The sequence below is a fragment of the Megalobrama amblycephala genome, linkage group LG23, assembly GCF_018812025.1.
Source record: "Megalobrama amblycephala isolate DHTTF-2021 linkage group LG23, ASM1881202v1, whole genome shotgun sequence".
Classification (NCBI taxonomy): Eukaryota; Metazoa; Chordata; class Actinopteri; order Cypriniformes; family Xenocyprididae; genus Megalobrama; species Megalobrama amblycephala.
This window is the reverse complement of record NC_063066.1, coordinates 18,910,829-18,937,157: the sequence shown is the minus strand read 5'-3', so window position 1 is coordinate 18,937,157 and position 26,329 is coordinate 18,910,829. Positions and strand designations below refer to the sequence as shown.

The following is a 26,329-nucleotide window of genomic DNA, read 5'->3' as shown; positions in this document are numbered from 1 at the left end:
TTGGTATTACTGCCATTTATTGACATTTAAATGTTTTCAATAATTTAACAATCTTGTGTGTGTGATCCCTTAAAGTTGTTTTTGCAACACAAAATAATGAATTTAAATAAGTAAAATAATTTAGACAAAAATAAAATCAACCAAACAAAAACTTAATGGAACACAATAAACAAATGACAGTGTAAAATAGCACATTGATTATGAAAGATCCTGTAATTTGGTATTTTACTTTGGACCGCAACATGGCACAGAGTTATCACAATCATTCAAGTATAGGGAGGTTCCTTTCCAGACCAGCAGTGTGCGCCGTTGTTCACAGCAGAAGGTGTTACATGTTACCATGCGGCTCAAATTTCTCCTCTCTCCTCAGCTCATCAAACTTTAATAAATATCTGTCAAAGAGAGAGACGTGACTTTTAAGCAAACCTTAGATACTGTGTCACAGCTGAGAACAAGGCTTTCTCAAAAAGGCTTTTTAAATGTATAGACAAGAATTAAAGGACTTGTTACAGTTACAAACAACCAAAATGTCAATGAAGTGGTGACTAATAGTGACCAAAATGGAGAAGATTTCTGATACATCATATTCACAATCATTTCAATCCATCTGTTGAAATACTGCCAATGAATTTCCAAGTATTGCAAAACGTATGCAAATTAGAGTAGGCTACAGAGAACTGATGACGGAGATGCTTGTTCTGTTAAGCGTCGTTGGGTTGCATCTCTCAACAGACAACTTCCTTTTCTGTTGTAAGAAAAAATATCCTGTACTCTTGGTTAAATGACATGCTTGCTCATGTTAAACTCTGCAAAGATCAAACTAAAAACCAACATTTTTATACGTTTTATTGCACCTTTGTTAAGAAATGTAATGAGAAAAAACCCCAGTTAAATTAACAGATAAAAATGCAAACTTAGCATGTGTACAATTTTGGCAATTTGAAGTTTCTGTGCTTATATAAATGCAAGAAATTAAGGAAAACTGAGAGAAATATGTTGAAACTCAAAAAAAGACTTGGCAAAATCACACATGAAATGGTTATTACAATAAAATAAGTTTTGATCTCAGAATTTTCTGAATGTGTGGACCAAAAGCATAAAAACAATCATGGCCATTTCTGCCAAAGTGTGAATGATAATGATACTCTACTGAAACACCATATTAAGAGTCCTAATTCTATGAAATTTGAAGGAAATGACTTGAAATGATGAGCTGGAGAATGCTAAACTAGCTTAGCATTACATTCCATTATAATGATGGACCTAATAAACAACCCTAACAAACCCACTGAGAACTTGATAACTTGTTTGTCACACAGATGATTTGTGACCTCTTGCTTACTTTTTGATTTTACTGTAAGAGAGAAAAACCCTCACAAACATATGTGCTAACAAACCAGTTTCTCTGGAGAAATGTCAACAAAATTGGGTTGGGTTTGCATTTCTGTGTAATAGTGTTATGCACTACTCATAACATGAGCATGCCTTTCTCTGAATTAAGTGATTGTTAGCAAAGCCCTTCCCAATTTACTGTTTTTCTAAAGGATATATATATATATATATATATATATATATATATATATATATATATATATATATATATATATGATATGATATGAATGTGGTTCACCTCACTGAGAAGAACCCAGACATCAGAAACAGAATGAACCAGGAGTCTCATGGCCGATAATTCTTCTAATGCTCCATCCACTTCTCCCTCAGCCACTCCATTTTTGAAAGAACCTGCAAACATTGTTAACATCGTCTCATTACAATGTATACCGAAACCTTTGACTCTTTCAATTTACATTGCATGAAAAGTGCTTGATCCCAGACATTGGCCTCAGATTTTTACATAACCACTTTTTGAGCTCACATTTCTTATTGTGGTTTGTCCAAAGGGATGAAATCAAAGCGACTGTGTGTTTTACAGACACGCACATACATCCTCGCTCACGTTTTAGATCAGTTAGTGACAAATAGAGTCTGATAACCTTGTTTGACCATTTAGTCGTAAAATATGTCATGGCTGTTGAATCATTGAATCTGATAAACAGCGTTTTAAAATGAAAAAAAAATAAAAAATCCTCGTCTACACTCAGTGTTGCTAATTGCTTTCAATTGAAAGTAGCTAAAACTAGTAGCTAAATGTCACTAGATGACATGGTAATGGCAAATTCATTGATCTATATAAATATGAATATAGACCCCTTAAAAGTTTGTAAACATTGCAATGTTTCCTGGTGGGCGGGGCTTAGCTGGAGGCAAAAAGAGACGCTGGACGCAATGTTGCCAAGCGTAAGCTAGCATGTTTTAGGAGGGATTTATTACACATAGATGCAGAAGAAGGTTCAGAACTGTCCGAATATGTACAGTCACTGACTCTGCGGGACCGTGACAGCTATTTTTGTAAATTAACTTCAGTTTTGGATATTTCCTAGACAACATATGAATTACTTTCGGGTGGTTCGGGGAATTTTGTCAAGGCTTATTGTCTAATGTAACCTAACGCTGGGCTAACTATGATTATGGCTAGCAATGTGGATTATTTTAAGAGACCATTCAAAGGATGGCACACACATCTATCGCTGTATGTTTGTTTAACATTTAAGCTAGCTAGTGTGCTGAAGATTGGTGACTTTTCACCTATAAAACAGAAACTTGCTGATTTGTACTAGATAAAACCAACACACCATTACATATGCATCGATTATTTTACCTGATATGAAGTGTGCACTGCAAACACGAGTATTATTTATGATCGTCTCCGTCCAGTCTGTACGCCATATTGCATTCAACCACAATTATCTTTTTGATTTCTGTGAAGGAATGTCTGCCGGGATCTGGTAAAACTTTAGTTTTGAACCAAAAGTCCTGTTCCTTCTATTCTGGCAGCCAAAAAAAACAACAAGATGACATTTTAAAGTCAAAACCTCAAACTTTTAGCACGCCTGCTATTAGTTATTATTTATGTTTTGCCTCCAGCTAGAGCCACAGTGACGTAGGCGATTAAGGGGTCTATAGATCAGTCAGCAAATAAGAATCTAGGTTAGGTTTGTCCAAGAAGTTGTTAGATTTGTCCCTAAACTTTTGAAAAAAAGTCTCTAAAGGGGTGGTGAAGTCACTAAATCTAGTGACAAAATCCCTAAATTGGCAACACTGTCTACACTGGCGTTTCCACAGCATTTCAGAAACAATCTCCGTCTACACTATACTGCAGAAAAAGCATGTCACATGACTGTTCATGCACACTGGGCATGCGCATACAAGTGTAAACAGTTGCCTCTTTGCATGTAGGCAGCTGCAGTATTAAAAAAATGCTGAGTTTAACTGCACAATGGCTGCTAAAAATGACAAAAAAAGCTAGCAAAGATTGCAGTTCAGTCTCCATGATATTGTTTACACCGTCGTCAAGAATACGCAGAGCGAATGTGGGTAGCCACGCCATCGTTCTCAAAAGTCTTCGTTTTGGTTCGTTTATACTGAAACGCAACTCCGGCGTTTTTAAACTAAAATGGGGTCTGCATCGTTTTCGAAAGTCTCCGTTTTCGAGATTCGTAAAAACCGGCGTCGCGCAAACAAAAACGCACCAGTGTAAAAGGGGCCTATGTAATAATATTTAGATTTCAGTTACTTAATGCTTCCAAAATATTGACCAATTTAAGTCTCACAAGCTTCAAGTACATATCGGTTAAAAGTTTGGGGTTGGTAAGATTTTTGAATGTTTTTGAAAGAAGTCTCTTCTGCTCACCAAGGCTGCATTTATTTGATCAAAAATACAGTAAAAACTGTAATGTTGTGAAATATTATTAAAATTTAAAACAAGCATTTTCTATTTGAATATATTTTAAATGAAATTTATTCATGATGGCAAAACTGAATTTTCGGCATCATTACTCCAGTCTTCAGTGTCACAAGATCATTCAGAAATCATTCTAACATGCCGATTTGCAGCTCAAGAAACATTTCTTATCATCGATGTTGAAAACTGTTGTGCTGCTTATTTTTTGTGGGAAACTATGTTGTATTTTTTTTCCCAGGATTCTTTGATGAATAGAAAGTATAGCATTTATTTGAAATAAAAAAAATCTTTTTTAATATTTTAAAAGTTTTTACTGCCATTTTCGATCAATTTAGTGCATGCTTGCTAAATAAAATAATTTCTTTCAAAAAATTGTTTTAATGGTCGTGTTATTACACATTGAAAGTTCTTTGTTCATTTAAACATGACAAAAGTAATGACTTGCCTTTCAGTGAGTGAGAATCACTTAAATAAGTGAAACATTAGAATAATTAAAACTTATTTATTCATTAAAAATGGCTCAAGAGTGATTTCGAATCTGACTGCACTATATGCGTTACATGTGCCCTTGGTCTGTGTTCATCAACTTTATTTTATGGACTCCATTTCCCACAATTCCCCATCCAGGAACCAATCACACACTCACACCTGTTTCCCATCAGTGACACTTTATAAGCTGCACTCTGACAGACAGACAGACAGACAGGAGTATTGTTAAGACACTGGTTTGCATTCTGTTTGTTCCTTGCCTAGCTTAGCTTAGCCTAGCCTAGCCTGTGTTTTGACCCTGGTCTGTTTCCTTGTTTGATGATTGTTTGCTGCCTGCCTTGACCTATGCCTGTGTTTTGGATTACTCTTTTGCCTTGCCTTCCTGTTACTGTTTGCTGGTGTTTGACCTACTGCCTGTAAATAAAGCCTGCATGTGGATCTCCAACCCCAGTGTTCCGCTCCATCAGTTACAATATGCTTGTTGTTGGCTAGGACAATACAATAGAAATAAAAGTTGCCAATTTATTGTGTATTATTTCACAGCGTTTCTTTCTCTTTTTCTTTCAAGACTGCAAGCACAAGTCAGCTAAAAGAACAAAATCATTTCTTTTGCCACATGCTGCAAATGTATTATTGGTTCAGGAAACACACAGTCATAGCTTCATTAAACTCAGTGCTCCACACAATGCAGAACAAAATGCAGATATTCAAGAACTTTTAATGAAACAGGACGTCATGAATTATGCACTATTATGAGAAAGAAAGAATAAGAACCAGTTCTTGATACCCAACCCTACAGATTGTGTTAACAGATGTGTGTTTACAAAACTTGCTGAGCAACTCTTTCTGGAGTTTCCTGTAATTATCACAGCTAGCTTGATAAACCTCATATCTAACTAGTATGACATTTTTACTATGCTTCAAAGTATTACTTTTGACATACTGGGTTCACTGACAAACAAATGAGTGCACTTCTTGTATTTATGCAAACTCTTACAAATGAGCGACAGAAAAAAAGGAAAGAAAAGAAAGAGGAAATCAATGATGGTTGTGTACCTATCTCAACAAAGCCATCGGATGAGGGTTTACAGCAGGATAATTCTCTTCTCTCCACCTTCTTTTTCACAGACTTCTGTAAAACAGACAGACATGTACCTGTCAGCACTTCAGTGCAAATTAATTAAAAAAAAAGAAAAGAAAAAAAGATGTCTGTAACATATCAGGAAGTATGTAGAAAAATCCTAATCTAGCAGGTTTGAGCTAAAGTGCAAAAACCCAAAAATTTGGCTTTCTGTTGTTTTTTTTAAGTGTTTAGATGGGTGGCTAGCAAACAAAGGAGCAAGGCTTCATCACTGCAAGCAAATGAAGACAAATGTACACAGAGATAAAGGGTGTAGTTACATGTGTCCCAACATACAATGCATTGTCTACAGCTACTGTGTGACCTTATATATCATACACAAACAACACAGACTCAACACAAACTGAAAACCGGCCATTTTTCTGAGGCACTGGCTCTGGAAGTATTTAAGGGATTTCAAAGAATTTAAGGGATTTAAAAAAAAAACAAAACAAAACAAAACAAAAACTCTTTAATAAAGCAAACCAACCAGCCAGTGCTGAGATGAACAACAACAGCAAAAAAGTGAACTTAAAATAAAAGACTATTGCCCAGTTTCACAGACGAGGCTTAAAGGGTTCACCCTAAACTGAAATTTCTGTCATTAATTACTCATCCTCATGTCGTTCCACACCCGTAAGATCTTTGTTCATCTTCGGAACACAAATTAAGATATTTTTTGATGAAATCCAAGAGAGTTTTTTTTTTTTTATCCCCAATAGAAAACGATGTAATTACAGTCATTCAATGTCCAGAAAGGTACTACAAAATAAAACAAAAATAATGACTTTATTCAACAATTTCTCTTTTATTTATTTTTTTATTCCCCATTGAAAGCAATGCAATTACCTTCTTTCAAGGTCCAGAAAAGTATTAAAGACATCATTAAATAGTCAATGTGACTACAGTGGTTCAACCTTAAATGTTATGAAGCAATGAGAATATTTGATGCAGTGTTTACATACAAACGCCAGCTCAGTATTAGCCGACGCTGTTCACGTAAGCACCACAAAGCATGCGTGTGATGCTGACGCTGGAGCCGGCCAATACTGAGCCGGCATTCGGACGTAAACACGGAAGCGCTGAACTGTGTTTACTGCGTCACATGCGTACAAGTCTGACAGGGTAGAGAAGAATAAAGTAATTATTTTTGTTTTGTTTTGCACACAAAAAGTATTCTCGTCCCTTCATAACATTAAGGTTGAACCACCGTAGTCACGTTGACTATTTTAACAGTGTCTTTAGTACCTTTCTGGACAATGAATGACAGTAATTATGTCGCTTTCTATTGGGGATAAAAAAAAAAAACCTCTTGGATTTCATCAAAAATATCTTAATTTGTGTTCTGAAGATGAACAAAGGTCTTACGGGTTTGGAATGACATGAGGGTGAGTAATTAATGACAGAAATTTCATTTTTGGGTGAACTAACCCTTTAAGCCTAGTCCCAGACTAAAATGTATGCTTGAGATGTTTTAACTGAAAGCAACTTGTACTGAAATATAAAATATGTCAGTGCCATTGTTTTTTTGTTGTCCCCTCAAGATGCACATCAGGGGCCGTATTCACAAAACATTTTATCTTACCACTAAGAGTTCTCCTAAATAGCAGTAAAAGTTCTTAGCTAAGAGTTTTCTCACAAATCTGCTGAGACAAACTTTTACTAAGGAATAGACAGAAGTCTTAAGCTAAGAGTAAGGGCGGGGTTGACCTCGTTGCTGAGTATCCACACAGTGATTGGCTGATGGGGGTGGAGTCAGCGATTTAATCATAGAAATATTGTAGAATGAGGTGTCATGTTTCCATATTAAAATAATGGTTTTAAAATACAAATGTTGCATTATTCAAATAAATATTTTTTAATAAAAATGTTGCCATAGTCAAAATAAAATGTTGCCATATTGTTGCCATAAAGGTTTTAAAATGTAGGCTAGTGTCACTAATTAAACTAGTATATACAGTTAATTGTCCACCTCTTGGATGTCTTCATCTCAAGGGAATGCAGAATTCAAGCGACAAATTATATTATTATATATATATTTTTTACTCTATTCAATAATTTGTAAGTGTGAACTCATGAAAACCATTGCCACAGATAATCAGACAACATTTATTTATTTGTTAAAGGTTTTTTTTTTTTTTTTTTTTGGCGTCTCATCGTAGATTCAAATCTATAAATCAAAATGTATTGCATTTATGAAGAAAAGGTTCAGCACCCAAGGCTCTATCGCTACTTCCTCAATGGTGTACAGTGTCTTTGGGTGGATTAGGACTGTTTGTGATTTGGTCTTAGTGATTTGGGAGTCCTCTTGACTACTCCTAATGTTTCACAGATTTAGGAGCTAGTTTTAGTGCTAAAATGCTTTGTAAAATACTCTTAGAGCAAAAATTTAGGACTCCTAAAATTAGGACTGACACGCCCATTATTTTTAAGAGTTTCTCCTTAATCGGCAAGTTAGGAGCTACTTTTAGCCTTAAGATGTTTTGTGAATACGGCTCCAGTAATGTTTTTTCTAAGGCACATTTTAAAAAGTTACTTAAATGTCCTAATTTAACTAAGGCATAATCCTGGCTTTATCTAATCCCATGTCTGTGAAACCACGCCTGTATGCTTAACATCTTTTATGAGGAAATTAATTACAGTCCCATGAATCACAGTGAATGATGCAATGAAATAAAACACAACACAATATAAAACTATTGTAGAAAGACTCAATTATGTTATGCAAAATGTTTCATGGGAGTGGCCAAGAGAGCTCAGCTGAAGACAACACCAGCAATTTAAAAAACATCTTCATCAGTTTGACAACACATGTGCTGCAAATACTCACAACTCAACCAAACAGAATGAAACGAGCTGCAAATAGCACAGACCATAACGAAAATGTTTCAAGGGGGCCCCAACAAGTGACGAACCTAGCTGGGACCGCATATTGCTCAATGTCTACTACTCAGTGGTGTTGTCATTGACCCGAAAGGTGAGTATTTTTGTTTATTTTAACATCCGGATCGTATGTGCGTTGTGAGTATTTATAGCGTGTTTCTGTATTTGGCTGTGTTGTGATTATTTGCAGCACATTGATGAAGATATTTTCTTAATTTATTGGTGTTTTTTCTAATTGCATGTGTTTTCTTCAGTTGCAGCACATTGAGCTCTCTCGGCCACCGCTGAACTCTTTTGTCCTGATTTGTTTGTTGTGATTCTCTGATTGGTGGATCTTTCTCTTCAGTATTCATGGGTAGTCCTTCACTTGCTATTAATAATTAATGTTTATTTATCTTGATGGCTTCATGGTCTGTCTTGAAAAGTTTAAACCATCCAGTAATGATTTTTCTTGAACTAAATTAAAGGTGCTCTAAGTGGTCCTGGGTGGAGTAACTTCCTGTTGATGTTTGAAGTGTTGTCAAACAAAACAGAGTCTAGCTAGACCCTCCCTCCTCCTCCTCCCCCTCCCCTCCCCTCCGTGCTTCCTGAAACAGTCATGAACGCGCATTTAAAATCATTCTTGTCGTTTATTGGCTGGAGCATGTTTATTATGTTTTGTGGTCCAGGCTGCACCAGTTTGTTTTTATTGCCGTTTTCGGAGCTTGTGGTGACTACAGAGACTGCGTTTTTTTTTTTTTTACAGTGTGTTCAGGGGACAGGCAGCTAGCGGATAGCGAGGAGATGTTTGCTGTATTTGACAAAAAAATGTTTTGGCCTAAAAACGCGTGACATCACTTAGAGCACCTTTAATACTTTTATTAAGGATGAATGCATTAAAATGATCAAAAGTGACAGAAAAGACATTTATAATGTTACAAAAGATTTCTATTTCAAATTAATGCTGTTCTTTTGAACTTTCGATTCATCAAAGAATCCTGAAAATTATCACGTTTTCCACTAAAATATTTGACAGAACAAATGTTTTTTGTTAACACTGATAAGAAATGTTTCTTTAGCATCAAATCAGAATGTTAGAATGATTACTGAAGGATCATGTGAGACTCAAGACTGCATTAATGATGCTGAAAATTCAGCTTTTTTCCATCACAGGAATAAATTACATTGTAAAAAATAGAAAAAAATAGAAAAGTTACATTTCACAATATTGCTGTTTTTACTGTATTGCCATCAAATAAATGTAGCCTTGGTAAATAGAAGAGATGTTTTAATTTTTTTCTTTTGGTTTAAATTTGTTTTTCTTCCAGAACTCACGTGTTGGACACTATTTGCTGAAAGCAGATCTGTCACTTTTGAGTGTTACTTTGGTAACTTGACAGAAAAGGGGTTGGCATGACACTTACATTAGCAGGGAGCACCTCCACTGTTGTGTTGTAAAACCTGTCACCATTTGTCTCAATATTACCAGATCGAAAAAGATACCTGGAAACGAGTGGGAAAAAAATATGAGTATGTTAAATCAGTAAATGGAAGTTTCATTTGTGTTAACATCATCATTTTTCTCATGCCACAGATTCTGTTGAGAAAGAGTTTCTTGCATTTAACCCGGAAGATATCTTTAAAATTCACTGATCTGGTTTAGGAGGTTATGAAATGTACTAAATGAACAGGTGTTTTTTTTTAGTGCAGGTAAGTTATGTAAACAATTTAAACAATCCATTGTTTCCCTATCTTTTATATTTGTTTAAACAGCCTGGAATTTCTCTGGGCGCATTACGTCACTCTTCGTCATGTGACAGATGCACCCATTACCTACAAATTTTCAGGTACTTAGAAAGTTCAAATTTCTTTACAAGGCCACGCCAACAGCAACTAAACTTTAGATCCTAACTTAGTTGTGGGAAGCTCTAAAATGGCATCAAATTAACTCTTATACGTGTGCTTAAGGGGAATTTAAAAGATTGCCATCACAGTGTATTCAGCTCCTGAACAAACATGGGCTGTATAGAATATCCTGCTCAGAGGAGCTGAAAGAAAAGCCACTGGTTCACATTTTTTTCAGCAGGGCAAACCTAACTTTTATATAAAAGCACTGGAGCAGACAGCTGGATACATTTACACTGCCACTGGGTTTTTACTTCTATTTTTACATCTCCAAATAAAGAGATATTTACAATGGATATTATAAGGTCCTCAATATCTAGATGGCCACATACAGATAAAGGGATAGTTTACACCTCCAAAAAATGAACCTGTAAGGCTTGTTTTTTTCTGCAAAACAAAAAGATGATTTTGAACTGGAACACTGAACACTGGACGACTGAATTTCATTGTATAAAAAACAAACAACAACAACAACAAAAAAAAACCCAACTCAAAGACATTTTTCAAAATATCTTGTGTGTTCCGCAGAAGAAAGAAAGTCATACAGGTTTGAAACAACATTAGGGTGAGTAAATGATGGACAAATTTTTGTTTTTGGTTGAACTCTCTAAGAGTAGAAAATACAAACTATAGAACTTTAGCAAAATTGCCTGTACTAGTGTGAACTTATGTTTACTCATCAAATAAATGTCATTTGTTGTTGTCTCACCCTTTGACAGCTTGAGGTTTGGTAAAAGTAATGAGGATATAATCTCCACTTTTGGGTGTGAGGCCCCAGAAGAAGTCCTGTCCGTGGTAAGCTCTCTCCAGAGAGTGAGACTGATAGGTCTCCAGACTGGTGCTGATTTCTGCAGATGGGTTATTATTGTGGCCTTTAAACAGCACCTGATTCCCAAAATTCTTATCCTGCATATGACATATAAATACAGATGAACACATATGCTCATATATTGCCAACACTGGCAGCTGCCTTCTAAGCATGCAAACTGAAACGGAATTTAGAATGCTCTACATAGGCATCATGTGACGTGTACAGGAAACCAAGTCAAAAATATTATTCTAGCTTGTACTACTTTTTCTGGACTCATTCAGAATATTGTATTGCTGCACTTTTAATGGTACTGTCTCTTTAAAAGGTGAATTGTGTAATTCTTTTCGACATGAAAATCAGGTTTTCAACCCTACTCCAGGGGACCCATTGTTCTACAGATCCAACTTTAAACAAACACACCTGAACCAGCTAATCAAGCTCTTCAGGATCCCTGGAAAATCACATGCAGGTGAGCTGAAGCAGAATGAATATAAACTTTGCAGAGCAGTGGGTCTCGAGGGCTGCTGTCCCTTCAAATAGTACCCTATGTAAAGGGACAGCCATTTGTAGTGGTGTCCGAAACCATAGTGGACGTTTACAAGTGAACTCATTCAATCCACAATGCACCTCAATAACCGATCTAGGCTCTAGGCTCGATTTCGGACACAGCCTCGATGTATACTCTAGTCTACGGTTAAAGAATACCCATAATACACTGTGAGGGTTGTGCCGAATGAATTGATGGTATTTTCCAAACCACTGGTAGATGTGGCTACAGCGTGATATCATAGAGGTAAAAATTCTTTTTTAATTGATTATTACATTGTTTAATTAAGTTTCCATGGACTAATGTGGGAATAGTGAATGAGGGTATAGGGGGTGATTTCGATCACAGCTCAGGAGAAGGCTTGAAGACCTCTGGTTAATATTCTTCGTCTGACCCCAATTTATTTTCCATAGAGATCTACATGTAAGCCATTTGTTGAGTGATTTCTAGATAACAAAATAAAAATTATGAAATATAATAAAAAATCTTTTAGTGCCATTGGCACGGCAGAAATAACACACTTCACCTTTAAGATGAACCAACTTGAGCTGTGACTCCGAAAGTCACTATGGAAAAACATGCTAATATAAATAATGTAAATTTCATGTTTGCAATGTAGACAAGCTGTTGTCTGTGCCTACAGACCTATACATGGTTTTTATTCATTATTATTTAGTTTGAAGGAGTGGATTCTGTAATCCACTGCCGCTTCAATATATATCTTTTAAGTTATTAATCAACATTTATCTTTCTGTTAAATTATTTGAATGACCTTTTCAACGTATGTTAAAGCATTTCTTTTCCTTTTCAAACACTAGAAAATAATTTTGAATATTGTCTGTACCTCTCACTGAGAGAAAAGAACATGTTATCAGTATGTTTTGGGAAAGTTTCCTGCTCAGAGCAGAGCTCAGATCAACTTCAACCTTGAAGACGCTGTGAATCATGTGTATTTGTGTATGTGCGCTTAGTGCAGGTCTTTTGTACTGGTGGACCAGCAGATGCCATGCCATGACCCCAAAAGGACATCCAGTACCTAAATCCAGAGTCCCCTCATCAGGAGATATGCTTCTGACTATCTGTCCATGTGTGGAAGATTACCAAATTTGTCTATTTTCCTTAGCCAATCAGAATCATCCAACCTGAAGTAATGACGTAGTTAGTTGACCCTGTTAGAGCATAATTGCTATGGAAATGTGAATGTACGCGGAGCGGCCTACGAACTCTTGAAGCTGGCTTCTGCTGATGAAACTGCAAACTATTCTTCAATTTATTTATTTATTTTTTTAACTTTGACTCCAGAGGGCTGTTTCATAAAAGATGCTAAGAAAAGCGAGGATTAAACTCCAAAACCTGACTTGAATTAACCTAACAAATGAGTTTGGGCTAAAACGGTTTCATAAAAGGTAATTGAAGTTCACGCAGTCCCGCTAATTCGATCCAGGTTCACCTAGTCAAGATAATTTCGCGTGCACACTTTTTTTAAGCAGCCCTAGAGGTTGATCATGGATCAAATCGATCCACCATAGGAAAGGGCATACATTTTGTTCTATTTTATGCGTTTGAGACATGGTGTTTTCCTTAGTGCATAACTTACTTTTCACAAGTTTATTCTCCATCTGTAAATGTTAGAAAGTAATGCAAATATTTCCATTTTGAGGCTAAACTTCACATTGAACGAGCGCTGCTGCGCGCATGCGCGCTAAACAGACGGGACGCAATAGAAGCGCAATAATTCTAAAATATACATTTCGCTAAAATATTTGATGTTGGACATTAAATGTGCCTTATGTACACTTTCAAACCTACAAGTAAGTGTATTTTTATGATAGTAACTGTAAATGGACTATTGTAATGGGGTAAATCAATATACTTTGGGACAATTACTGAGTTTAGATTCATCTTACCAATTAAAATTTAGTCTGTGCATATTAATTTTAATTTTTAATTTTGTGATTTTAATTTCTGCTCTTCTAATAACCATAAAGACTACTACTGCCAAACAAAACCAGAGAGAAATGTATTCATATATTTTAAAACAATCTAATTAAATATTGGGCACAAAACATTTAGCCAGTAAGAAAGGAAAACCTATATATATATATATATATATATATATATATATAATTCAGGTTGATTAGGACACTTTTTCCCAGTCATTTCAATAGCAAAAAGTGTCCTAATCAACCTGAATTCCATATATATATATATATATATATATATATATATATATATATATATATATATATATATATATATATATATATATATATATATATATATATATATATATATATATATATATATATATATGAGACCAGAGTATAGATTAAATATGGGCCTTGGAAAAGGCTAGCTGACTTTATTGTGCTTTGACTACAGTGGGTAGTTTCAGTGTGGACAACAACCATGCATGCCACTTCTGCAGGCTGCATCTTACTCTGTCACTCTTTTCATAGCTTTTGCTGGCTCTGAAACACTCACTCCTGCTCTTTGTCTAGCAAAAAAATCACTCATCACTTAATGAAAGCTTACAAATGAAGGCCTGATTGTTTCAGGGGCCTTGTCACAGGTTTATTGATTTTGAATTTCTGTGTTACTTTTGCTATATTTTCACACTTAAAACAATGATTTGGTAATCCTTTTGTATTCTTCTGTGCTAAGAAATAAGTCTCCTGACAGTTCTCTCCCAAGTGCTTCTATTGTTGTCAGTATTAAGTCTGAGAATGATTCAGTGGGCTATATAACACTTAATTTTTAAGAAATTACTTCTCTTTAAATGTTTTGTTTCTCATCATACTTACCTTTTAATAAAATATTAAAATAATAAAAATGTCTTAAACTTACACCAATATATATTTTTATTTATAATATACACACACACTATATATATATATATATATATATATATATATATATATATATATATATATATATATATATATATATATATATATATATATATATATATATATGTTAATAAAGTCAAATAATTGTATGTGAGAGAGTCAGTTGTAATATCATTGCGTTCCTATTGGTCAGTGTTAGAGGAGCTCAGCTTAGCCTGACAGTTAGCCTGCTCCAGAGCAGGCTAGCTGCAAAGTGTAAATCTCCATAGTAACTTAATGTAGATTAATTTAGCCTCCCTTCATGCAACCGAGTCAGGGCTAAATTCAGCCAGGATAACTGGAAAATCCCAGCTTAATCGCTTATCTTGCTTTTGTGCAATACCCCCCAGGTCTTTATTCAACATACCTGGTTTCAAGGGTCCTAAACTGTTTATCCCCAACAAGTTATTTTAGTACATCAAGTTAAACTAAATAAATAAGAAATTGTGCCTTGGCAACTAGCTTAAATAATATATATTATATTTTTTTTTATTTATTTTTTTTTATTTCAGTTAATTTCAATTAACATTTATTTTATTTTAAGTAACAAATTTTGGTTTTTTATGGTTTAAGTTTTAGTTTTAAAGGGGTCATGAATTGAGAAATCAACTTTACCTTGAACTTTTGATATTTAAGGGGTCATTGTACTATAAGAATATTCTGTAAGTTTCAGAACTTTCTTGTTAGTCCAAAAAAAAGCTTTTACTGTCACCAGGCCCAACTAATGACTCGTCCTGGAATGTGCCTAACCCTAACACCTATCTATAGATAGGTGAAATGCTGCCTCCGCAGAAGAAATCAACACATACTTCATCATTGCAACATTAACCCCACCCTCTGTCTTGTTAGTGAGAAAAACAATACAGGACTAAAAAAAAAAAACACTACCTTTCAAAGGATCTTAATGCTAAGAATATGATTATTTATTTTCAAAAATGTGAATGTCTCAGTTGAGCATTATTTATTTGTATTCAGTGTTTCACTGTGGATTCTTTGGTAAATCAATCGCATTTCGGTGCTGGCTTTGCAAACAGACTTTTAGGATATGGACTCGATAGTAATCCAACAACATGTAACTGTTAATTCTAATGCCTGATCTGAATATGTAATAATTCATATACAATCAGATGTTCTTTGTCTATGTGTCAGTAAATCAAACCAGTGACTAAACGGTCAACTTCACATTGTTTCTCTTAGTAGGATGAAAATAATCTGTTATTTAAATGGTGATTAAATTAGTTCTCTTAGTTACATCGAGTTTGCACTGTTAGTTAAGATGAAAGCCTTCCTTAGTGTGCAGAAATTGAGTTGCAATGACAAGATCACTGCTTTCATGCGCTCAACAACATGTCTGTGATCGGCTACAATGTTCATCCCTGCAACCTTTCATGCTACAATGTAAATATAATGCCATAGATTTAAGTTTGATGCTATAATCAACACTTCTCATGATTAGTTAACCTTAGAGCTGTAATTGTAAAAATGTGCTAAATGTTTGAGAGATAAATACTTGTCTATTTCAAATGCAAAGATGTCAGCCAATCACAGCAGTGGGCATTGAAGTCTCACAGCAGACACAAGCCTTAAAACAGAGCGTTCAAATAAGAGGGCTAAAATCAGGGTAGGAAAAATGCCTTTTAATTTTAAACTGTGACTATTTTTGATGTAAAAAACAAACTAACATTATAAGTGAAACATTATAAAACAATAAAACAATGACCCCTTCAATTCACTGAAACTGAGCCTAGCAAATATACACAAGCTGTATACAAGGAATTGGAATTTTAAATTACCTTTAGGTTTTGAATTTTACCGGGCAGTGAGGAATGCAAACCGACATGCTGAAACAAGGAGGGTTTGTAAGTTCTCTTCAGTCGGGCCTTCTCATTATTGCAGTGTTTCTAAGTGCAGAGAATTATAACAATAAACAAAGAAATGCCTTACATCAAAATCAAAATCAATATATATTATATTATACCCAAACTTACTGAGTCTCTCTCTGGGTTACACACTTTAACCCACAGGATGTGATCAAGCAGCCAATCGATTGGCTTGTCTTTGTGGAACATCAGGATGAACTCCACAATCATCGGCAGATCTGATGAGCGAAAAAGCTTGCCTAGAATATGAAAAATCAGCGATATGCTCAAGTTCAACCTAGGCCACCAATAGTATCACACATTTGGTCATAGTAAACAGTATATATGGAGCTGAAAGACAAGCAAAGTTCCTTCAAACCTGTTGCTAGGATTATAAAACCTGGGCTGTGTTTCCCAAAGCCAACTATGGTTGGAAGTTCCGTCAGAAGTTCAACTGAACTTGCGACTAAATTTGGCTAACGATGCATTTGGGAAACGTACCCCTGATTGATTTAAGAACCCATTTAAATAATCAAGAGTATGTAAACTGAGCTGTTCTTTTGTCAATAAGCAAATTCTAGCAGTAGTTGTGTTTGTTTTTTTAAACCAAGGGGGTGTTTTCTGACCCCCTTGACACTGACTAATAAAAGATATGAAGTTTCTATTTACACTAAGTGCAAATAGTGTCCCTTGTTGGCAAATGCCATTTACACTAGCTCCGCCCACCAATGTCTGGTTGTCCCACTCGTGTTTTAGGGTGCTTTCACATTAGCACTTTTGGTGCGCACCCGGGTCGACCCGGGTTCGATTGACGTCAGAGTTCGGTACGTTTGGATGATGTGAACACTGGCTGCGTCCGAAAACCTAGGTAGCTGTCTTGCTGCCTCGCTGTCTTATAAGAGAATGACTTGTACGGCAGCGTTTGTGCATGAAGGTACCTCACGAAACTGATTTCGGACATACTTCTGAGGCAGCGTAACAGTTTAATGATCTACAGCAATATAGCGCGAGCTTTGGGGAGAACTAAACAAATATTTAATTATTACAGTAGTAATTTCTCGATAGAAATGATATCAGAATTGAAATATGTTGGTCAAAATCGTGCATTTATACACAAACTGAGCAGCAAACGCAACTTTTGGACGCCATCTTTATTTTTCTAGCTCAACTGTCACAGAATGGAAAGCACAGCATTGTGGGATATCAAAGGCAGCTAAGGATACATCTATGCTTCCTTCAAAAATCGATCTGAGGAAGGTATCTCAGGAAACAGGAAGTGAAGCTAACATTGGATTCGGACGTGCCTTGATGCCTTACTACCTTGAAATGTGTCCTCAGAAGGCAGCATTTTCCAGTTTTCGGACGCAGCCAATGTCTTCTGCACTCGGGTGCGCACCCGCGAACCGTACCCGAGTCCACTTAAAAAGGGTGGTCTGGGGTGCGGTTCAAGTGAACTCCGGTACGGTTCGCTTCTGATATGAATGCAAATGTACCAAATTGCGGAAGTGAACCGCTATTAATGCCGTATAATTTGATAAAAATGTGTGTTTGTGTGTGTGTTTCACTCACTTTCCCGACGAGCGTGACTGACGTGCTGCAAACAGAGAGCTGTAGCGTAGCTTTTCTCATTTCTGCTCGCCTTCAGCATTCTACATTCGCGGCAGATAGACGCAAGAGCCGTTATGAACAAAACCAACGGTTCAAAAACAAAAATATAAATGTGAGGAGAGCATCATTATGCATTTTGCCGCCTTCTCCTGTGCCATCGTTACTAAGCAACGTAGTAAACAGCTGCTGGTTTGATGACGCAAACGAACCGCGGGTCGGACCCAAATAATATAATGTGAACACAGTCCAGTGGGCGCAGGGGGAGGGGGGAGCAATCGAACTCGGGTTCGGTCCAGGCAATCGAACCAAGTGTGAAAGCACCCTTAAAAAAAGCTGCACAGAATTCAGCATCTTCAGCGGTTGCAGGCTTGCAGCAGTAGCGATTGCCTTGGGTTCGAATCCGCCTTTTGCAGAGTTCGCATTTATTTTTCAATAAAAATGAAAATAATGTTCTAAAAGTGGAAATAAACTGCGAACGAGTGTTTAATAATATTAAAAGTGTTTATTGGATACGGTTAGGGGAAAGTGTAGGGAGGGTTTTTATTCTCCCAATAAGGCAGAATCCATTTAATAATTTTAACAAATATAATAATTTACACTCTATGATATTTCAAGTTCATTCAAGTTCTTTATAGTCACTGTTATAAATAACGAGATAACATCAGAGAATACTACAATATTATTACATCCTGTTAATGTACAAAAATACTGAGGTACAAATAGTATCTGCCAATATAAAGTATAGATATCAAATATATCTTATAAATAAAAGATATCTTATTACTACTATAAATGTAAAGACTATAAATTTGCATTGATAATGATTTATAACTATTTTATAATGAACCCAGGTGTTCAAATAACAAAACAGTGCATGAATGAAACAACAGAAATGGTGAGAAAGAGAAGAGAACGGGACAGGACATTAATGAACAGAAAGGACCAGATACTGACCAATGAATCCCAGCTGGGAAAACTCCAGGAAAAGCCACTCTTGAGAAATCACCTCTTCTATATATTTTTTCATGGACTCAAAGAATCCTTGCTTTGCTACAATATCATCTTCTAGCTGAAACACATATGCAAAAAAGCAGACTGATAAAAGCAATGAAACATAGAGCTATCAATAAGTTATATGGCGGTGTCTTGGCATTACCTGGAGGTAATATGTGCCCTTAAGCTGTGCATAAAGCATGAGAAAACTGTAGTCAAGGTTCTGCTTGGTCCTCCATCTGTGACCAACAAAACAAATGCTTCACATTAAGGCACCATCTATTTCCAGTTATGTACAATATTTGCACAACAGCACAGGCGAATCTCTAACCTGACTCGCTCCTTGGGGTCTCCGAAAGTTTCCTTCAGGTGACTGAAGTCTGGGTAAAAGTGAGGAGATGGAGAGATCACCTCTATCATTCCAGAACTCACAGCATCTGGGAGACTACAAAGAGTAAAATACACAAGGACTTGTGATCAGTTACTTACACAGTGAGCTTACAGAAAGATGAAACACCTCTAATGAGTTGTTAATGAAACACTCACTTGGTCTGTACACTCTGAACAACAGAATTCACAAAAGTTGCATTTGTCTGAGAGAAATATGAAAATACATATCAATGAAAAGAACAATAAAACAGCACTGTTTTAACAACAACTGTTTTCAACATGGATAATAAGAAATGGCACCAAATTGATACAAAGGGGTGAACTCAAAAAACAAAGGAGAACTAAATTTAAATGCAGTGAGTTTAATAAAAGAATAAGCATAATAACAAACTCAACATAGAGACCAGATAACCAAGGAACCAAATAAGTGCACCAAACATAGCATCCATGTAGGACAAGACTTGACAAAGAACACAAGAAACATCGGGGTTTAAATACTAGAGGGGTAACAGGCAAACAAGACACACCTGTGAATGATCACAGAACTTATTGACTAGAAAAATAACAAAGGACTACAAAAATGGCACACAGGACAGGGAACATTGTAAAATGCAAACTAAAAGTCTAATAAACAAAGCACACGAAACACAAAACCAAGAATTTATAACACAAATCAGCATATTAGAATAATTTCTGAAGGATAATGTGACATTGAAGACTGGAGCAATGATACTGAAAATTCAGTTTTGCCATCATAGGAATAAATTACAATTTAAAATGTATGAAAATAGAAAATACCTATTTTAAATTGTAATAAAATTTCACAATGTTGCTCTTTTTACTGTATTTTTGATTAAATAAATGCAGCTTTGTTGAGCAGAAGAGACTTCTTACAAAACCATTAAAAATCAAATTTACTGAATCCAAACTTTTGAATGGTATTGTAAATAATTATTAAGTGTATTAATTCAAATAATGTTCAAAATCAAGAATTAAAGGGTTAGTTCATTAAAAAATAAAATTGTCATTAATTACTCCCCCTCATGTCGTTCCACACCGTAAGACCTTCATTCATCTTCAGAACAACATTTTTTTTTTTTTTTTTGATGAAATATGAGAGTTTTTTTTAATCCCCTGTAGATAGCAACATAAGGCTGTTTACTTTCAGTGCTTGGCCGGCTGCAGCGTCAGCATCACATGTATGTATCGTGCTGCTCATGTGTACAGCATCGGCCAATACTGAGCCGGCGTTCTGACGCAAGCACTGAACATAAACAAAGTAGGGGAATGACAGGAGAGAAGTAATTGTTGAATAAAGTCACTATTTTTGTTTTGTTTTTGCGCACAAAAAGTATTCTCATCGCTTCATAACATTAAGGTTGAGCCACTGTAAATATAAGTATAAGAAAATTAAGTTAAGTTCTGTTTCGGAACCCAAAAAATAATTAAGCACATATTTTTTAGCACAACTACAACTTTTATTATTAATTGTGCCTACAAATTCACAATAGCTCAGCTCAGCTAAGGCAAAGATGCCCTTTTCTGACTTTTTTTGTAAAGAATTTTGATGATACATTTGGTGATGTATACAACAGTGCAAGATTTGATCAATATTTTGGTTTGTATTCCCAAAAGAGCAATACTGTCAATTAATAACGTTTACAAGCATATAGACAGCCTCAAAGCTAATGGCTACATAACTATCTTTGGGGTCTTCTTCATTCACAGCTTTATCAAAAATCCATATATAATGTTTAAAGTATTTATTAAAGTATAAAACTTTAAAGTATTTACTCTAAAGTATTTAAACTACAGAAAACAGAAAAAGCACATAAAATCAGAGGAAACAGAGAGGTTGAGAGGAATGAGATGATAATACCATAAAGGTCAATGCAGTTTTACCAGAGCAATAAAACAATATAAAGATATAAAGAGATTTAAGATAACAAAGAGCAAACGTCAACGGTTACCTCGGCAACAAAGACTACAATGACAATATCTTTCCTCTCGGCAGTTGAAAGTTAAGAGAACTGGAGGTCATACTCTGCTTCAGCCTTTGCACTGTGGGCACTCCTAACACCAGAGACTGGAAACAGTAACAGTGTTGACAGCCTATGGAGACTAGATAACAGTAAAAAAAAAAAAAAAAAAAAAAAAAAAAGTAAAATATTTTATTGTGTATGTGTGAAACAATTAGAAACGACATACCTGACAAAGTAAAAGAAACAAAAGCATTATGCTTAAAAATTAAATAAAAATATTAAATACAATAGAGGACATTAGATTTGCATTAGAAAAGTGTTAAAATAGATGTTTGAGCTGTTTTAACCGAAAGCAACTTGCACTGACACATCATAAAATATATTAGTGCCATTGTTTTGTCTCAAGAACACCAGAGTTTTTTTTCTCAAAAACATTTATAAAATCTACATGTCTCTGCGGCCTAATCCTGGCTTAACAGTTAACCCGGTCAGACATTGTTTAAATCAAATTAAATTGCTGCATTGCAACTTGCAAGCACTGCAATTATACAATCGCAAAGAGACAGACCTCCAGTGCGCCGCTGCCCCAGGTGAACGATAGGTTTCAGACTGTCCTCGTACTCTTTCAGGTGAGGCAAGTAGATGAGGGCATTAGGCTGTGAAGGCAGCAAGCGTCGAAGGACTCGCTCTTCTAAAATAGCTGAAAGGCAGATAAAATACTGAATGAACAAATGGACACAAATATTACAGAAGGAAAAGTGCTTGGACTCACCTGAGGAGTTGCTGATTGAGAGATTAGATAGAGCACTGCTGCGGTTTTGTAGGTGACCCAGCACTTTAAGCAGCTCTTGTGATATGACCTCCCCGTGTTGTTCTGCCCGCAGTAACCTCTCATAGACCGAATTCAGCTGCAATGGCAATTTATCTAGAGCATAGTAGAACGACAGTCATCTCTTGATGTGAATTAAAGGGATGTTGGGCTCAAAGCAAGTTAACAAAATATATTATGGAAATTATAATGGAAATAATTGGGACACACACACAAGCGCACAAAACACCTGTGGCATATGATGGTGGCCCCTAATATACAATACCAAACATCATGTTTAATTGCTGCCTACAGACACTCCAAGCTGCATGCTTCCTTTGGCTTTCCGCCAAAAAAAAAAAAAAAAAAAAAAGAGGAATTCTTCCAAACCAACTATCCCATATACCTTGATCTTTTAGGGAAGTTTGTAGTTTAAGGAAGTCTGTAGTGTTGAATAAATGCTGCTACAGATGGCATATACTCATCTCTTTTGATGAGCTCAAAAGTTCCTCTTTGCCTTGCTGCACTTTGTTGTTGTGGTTGTTGTATATATACAGTACAGTCCAAAAGTTTGTAACCACTAAGATTTTTAATGTTTTTAAAAGAAGTTTCGTCTGCTACATTTATTTAATTAAAAATACAGTAAAAAACAGTAATATTGTGAAATATTATTACAATTTAAAATAACTGTGTACTATTTAAATATATTTGACAAAGTAATTTATTCCTGTGATGCAAAGCTGAATTTTCAGCATCGTTACTCCAGTCTTCAGTGTCACATGATCCTTCAGAAATCATTCTAATATGCTGTTTTGCTGCTCAATAAACATTTATGATTATTTTCAATTTGAAAACAGTTGTGTACTTTTTTTTCAGGATTCCTTGAAATAGAAAGTTCAATGTTATCTGAAATACAAAGCTTCTGTAACATTATACACTACCGTTCAAAAGTTTGGGGTCAGTAAGTATTTTTATTTTTATTTTTTTGAAAAGAAATTAAAGAAATGAATACTTTTATTCAGCAAGGATGCATTAAATCAATCAAAAGGCAGTAAAGACATTTATAATGTTACAAAAGATTAGATTTTAGATAAACACTGTTCTTTTGAACTTCTATTCATCAAATAATCCTGAAAAAAAATATTGTACACAAATATTTTGTACAATTGTACACATTAAATGTTTCTTGAGCAACAGATCAGCATATTAGAATGATTTCTGAAGGATCATGTGACACTGAAGACTGGAGTAACGATGCTGAAAATTCAGCTTTGCCATCACAGGAATAAATTTCTTTGTGAAATATATTCAAATAGAAAACAGTTATTTTAAATTGTAATAATATTTCACAATATTACTGTTTTTTACTGTATTTTTAATTAAATAAATGTAGCCTTGGTGAGCAGACGAAACTTCTTTTAAAAACATTAGAAATCTTAGTGGTTCCAAACTTTTGGACTGTACTGTATATATATATATATATATATATATATATATATATATATATATATATATATATATATATATATATATATATATATATATATATATACACACACACACACACACACACACACACACACATATATACATGTATGTATATGGGACAATGACGTGACGGGTCATTGTTTTGTCCAAAGGCCTTAATAATAACAAAAAACAAAGATATGACATCCAAAGCATGTAAGGTAGTACAACTAGATCTCTTTTATTAAAACCCAAAAGGTTTTAATGATATTTTGCACATATAAAAGGTATTTTAAAGGGATAGTTCACCCAAAAATGAAAATTTGATGTTTATCTGCTTATGGCAGTGATGTCTCGCGCATATACTTCAATGAGAGCGAGACATCACTGCTGCTGTCAGAGCGCGATCAGACCTTACTAACGAGTGCTGAACGCAGTTGGACATAGTATAAATACTGTTGATATAAATACTGTTCGGTTTATCACACAAACCGATCGTTTGGTGTCTTAGGACATCAATGTGTCGTCACGAGCCGCAGGGTTTAATTTGGATTTGTCTATGCAAGTTTTATTTACTCTTATAGTAAAAGTTCCCATCCACTCGCATTATTTGACTGACAGACGGCAACGGTTGGAGTTAAAAATCATCTTTTGTGTTCTACTGAAGAAACAAAGTCACCTACATCTTGGATGCGCTGGGGGTAAGCAGATAAACATCAAATTTTCATTTTTGGGTGAACTATCCCTTTAAAGACTTTGAAGTGTCAAAAGGTCATTCGGTTTAACCGTCCAAAGGCCAATACAGCCACTTCATTTGCGGTTAAAATATCTTAAAACGTAATAAATGTATATATTTTTTATTCTGGCAAGGTTTTATAACATCATATGTCAACATAGTGCGAAATGGTATTAAAATTATGTGTAAAAGTCGTTGAGAAAGAATGTCAGGAAAAATTTATTTCATTGATGTCATTCGGAATAACCAATATAAATGGACCATTTTGGATCAAGTCATGCGTTTAATATCATGTAATAGGATGTGACATCATTCAGACACCTGCAAAGGACTGCATGGTCCTGAAACAAAGTAACTAACTCGCGTTTATTTGAAAAAATTATGTTTTCACTTGCTCATACGCATGTCCCGAAACATTAGGTCATTTAATACAACTGCTATAAAACATGGAAAATGTTGTAATAATTTAAAAACTTGTACTAAATATAAAATGATTGATTGTCCTTTTGCTAGGTAGCTAGCAAGTTAACTAGCTAGCTAGCTAGATATCAGCCTGTTAGCATTGTTTGAAAATATCGTCATTCGGTATAACCAAAAGTGTCATTCGGTGACAAATTTTATCTGTCTTGTAAAAAAATTACAAAAGCAATGTTAATTGATTATAAAAACCACATAATCTCATTGTTAACACTTAAAACTTCAAAATTATATATCCATTATGTTTTTTTACACTTTTAAAACCCTTATTCATCAATGACCCATATGTATGTGTGTGTATATATATATATATATATATATATATATATATATATATATATATATATATATATATATATATATATACACACACACACACACACACATCACATGACATTAACATATAAAACAAACAAGAATGAATGGAATGAGGTCCTGCAATGCGGTTGTGTCTGGCCATCTGACATTCCACCACGTCCTCCTAACTCATCATTTGCATGCAACAGACAAGTGCCTTACTAGATTAAAAAACTTGATCAGTTCTGGTGCCCTACAAAGCAAAAAGGCAGTAACTACGCAGAGTGTAGAACTGAGAAAAATGACTTAAAAGTTATCCTGTCATCCAGCCTTAGTTGTAGGTAGATTATTGGACATGTTGCTGTTATGTTACTCCAAAACGACACACATTTCAGATAAGATGTTTTGTCACATAACAAAGGATGCCTTGAATGTCATGAAAATGACAATAACTAATTTTTGACCAAACATGCAGTTACTGCCTTTTTGCTTTGTAGGTTTAAACTAGACTCCAACCCAATGAAACATGCTGAACTAAATAATCAAGACTTTGGTGTTCATTAAAAAGAGCAGGACTGTATCTCTTTATTATTATTAATTTAATAATTTAAAATTCATTCATTTTTAATTAATTTATAAGCTACATTTCTGTTTATACAACTTTCAAAGTTGAGGTATCTATCTATGACAGGGTTTCCATCTCTCAAAAAGTCTAAAATAAGTCATCATTGGCATTGATTTACACCTCATTCAGACTGTCGATTCAGATAAATTGTCAAATATAAAGCAAGTGAACAAAAACTGGTAATAAATGCAAATACCGAATATCCAATCCATATAATTTAGAGGCCATCCACTTAGTCACATTATAAGGTGATGACACTCACCTGAATTTGGTGTCTGCCTGGAGGATAACATCAACACACATACTACAAAACCCGTGACGAAGAAAAGTTTGCCAAGACAGTGACAGGGCCTCATCTCATCTCATTCCTCAGAAATACAACAACACTCGTACGCTCTTAGGAAGGAAAAATCCTCAAGAATCACTAAGAAAAGGTTAGCTGCCGTTTTTTTTCCCCCGTGGCGTCAGGATAAACTGGAATAATTTTCACCATTTGACGAAAGTCATTTTAAAAGATCCAAACCGGGCCAGCAACATTCGTTGTCGCGAAACGCGTTTTCAGCTGATGTCTTGACAACGAGGAACTTAGTTTAAAAAATAATCCGCTCACACCTTTTAAACAGCAGCAATACCACCCTCCACCTGTTTAACTCATGAATATTC

At 35.1% G+C, this 26,329-nt stretch overlaps 1 protein-coding gene across 1 annotated transcript; it reads right to left on the bottom strand.

The window, feature by feature from the left end:
* zgc:154054 (Alpha-1,3-mannosyl-glycoprotein 4-beta-N-acetylglucosaminyltransferase B-like) lies at positions 1–26,294 on the bottom strand. Its single transcript, XM_048176133.1, is given in 16 exon segments — positions 1–392; positions 1,631–1,743; positions 5,348–5,423; positions 9,698–9,776; positions 10,888–11,084; positions 16,218–16,325; positions 16,413–16,543; positions 18,846–18,960; positions 19,048–19,123; positions 19,216–19,329; positions 19,431–19,477; positions 21,245–21,285; positions 21,288–21,361; positions 21,824–21,956; positions 22,029–22,181; positions 25,929–26,294. Coding segments are annotated over 16 exon segments (1,569 nt in total). The 5' UTR covers positions 26,023–26,294; the 3' UTR covers positions 1–374.
* Between the last annotated feature and the right edge of the window lie 35 nt (positions 26,295–26,329).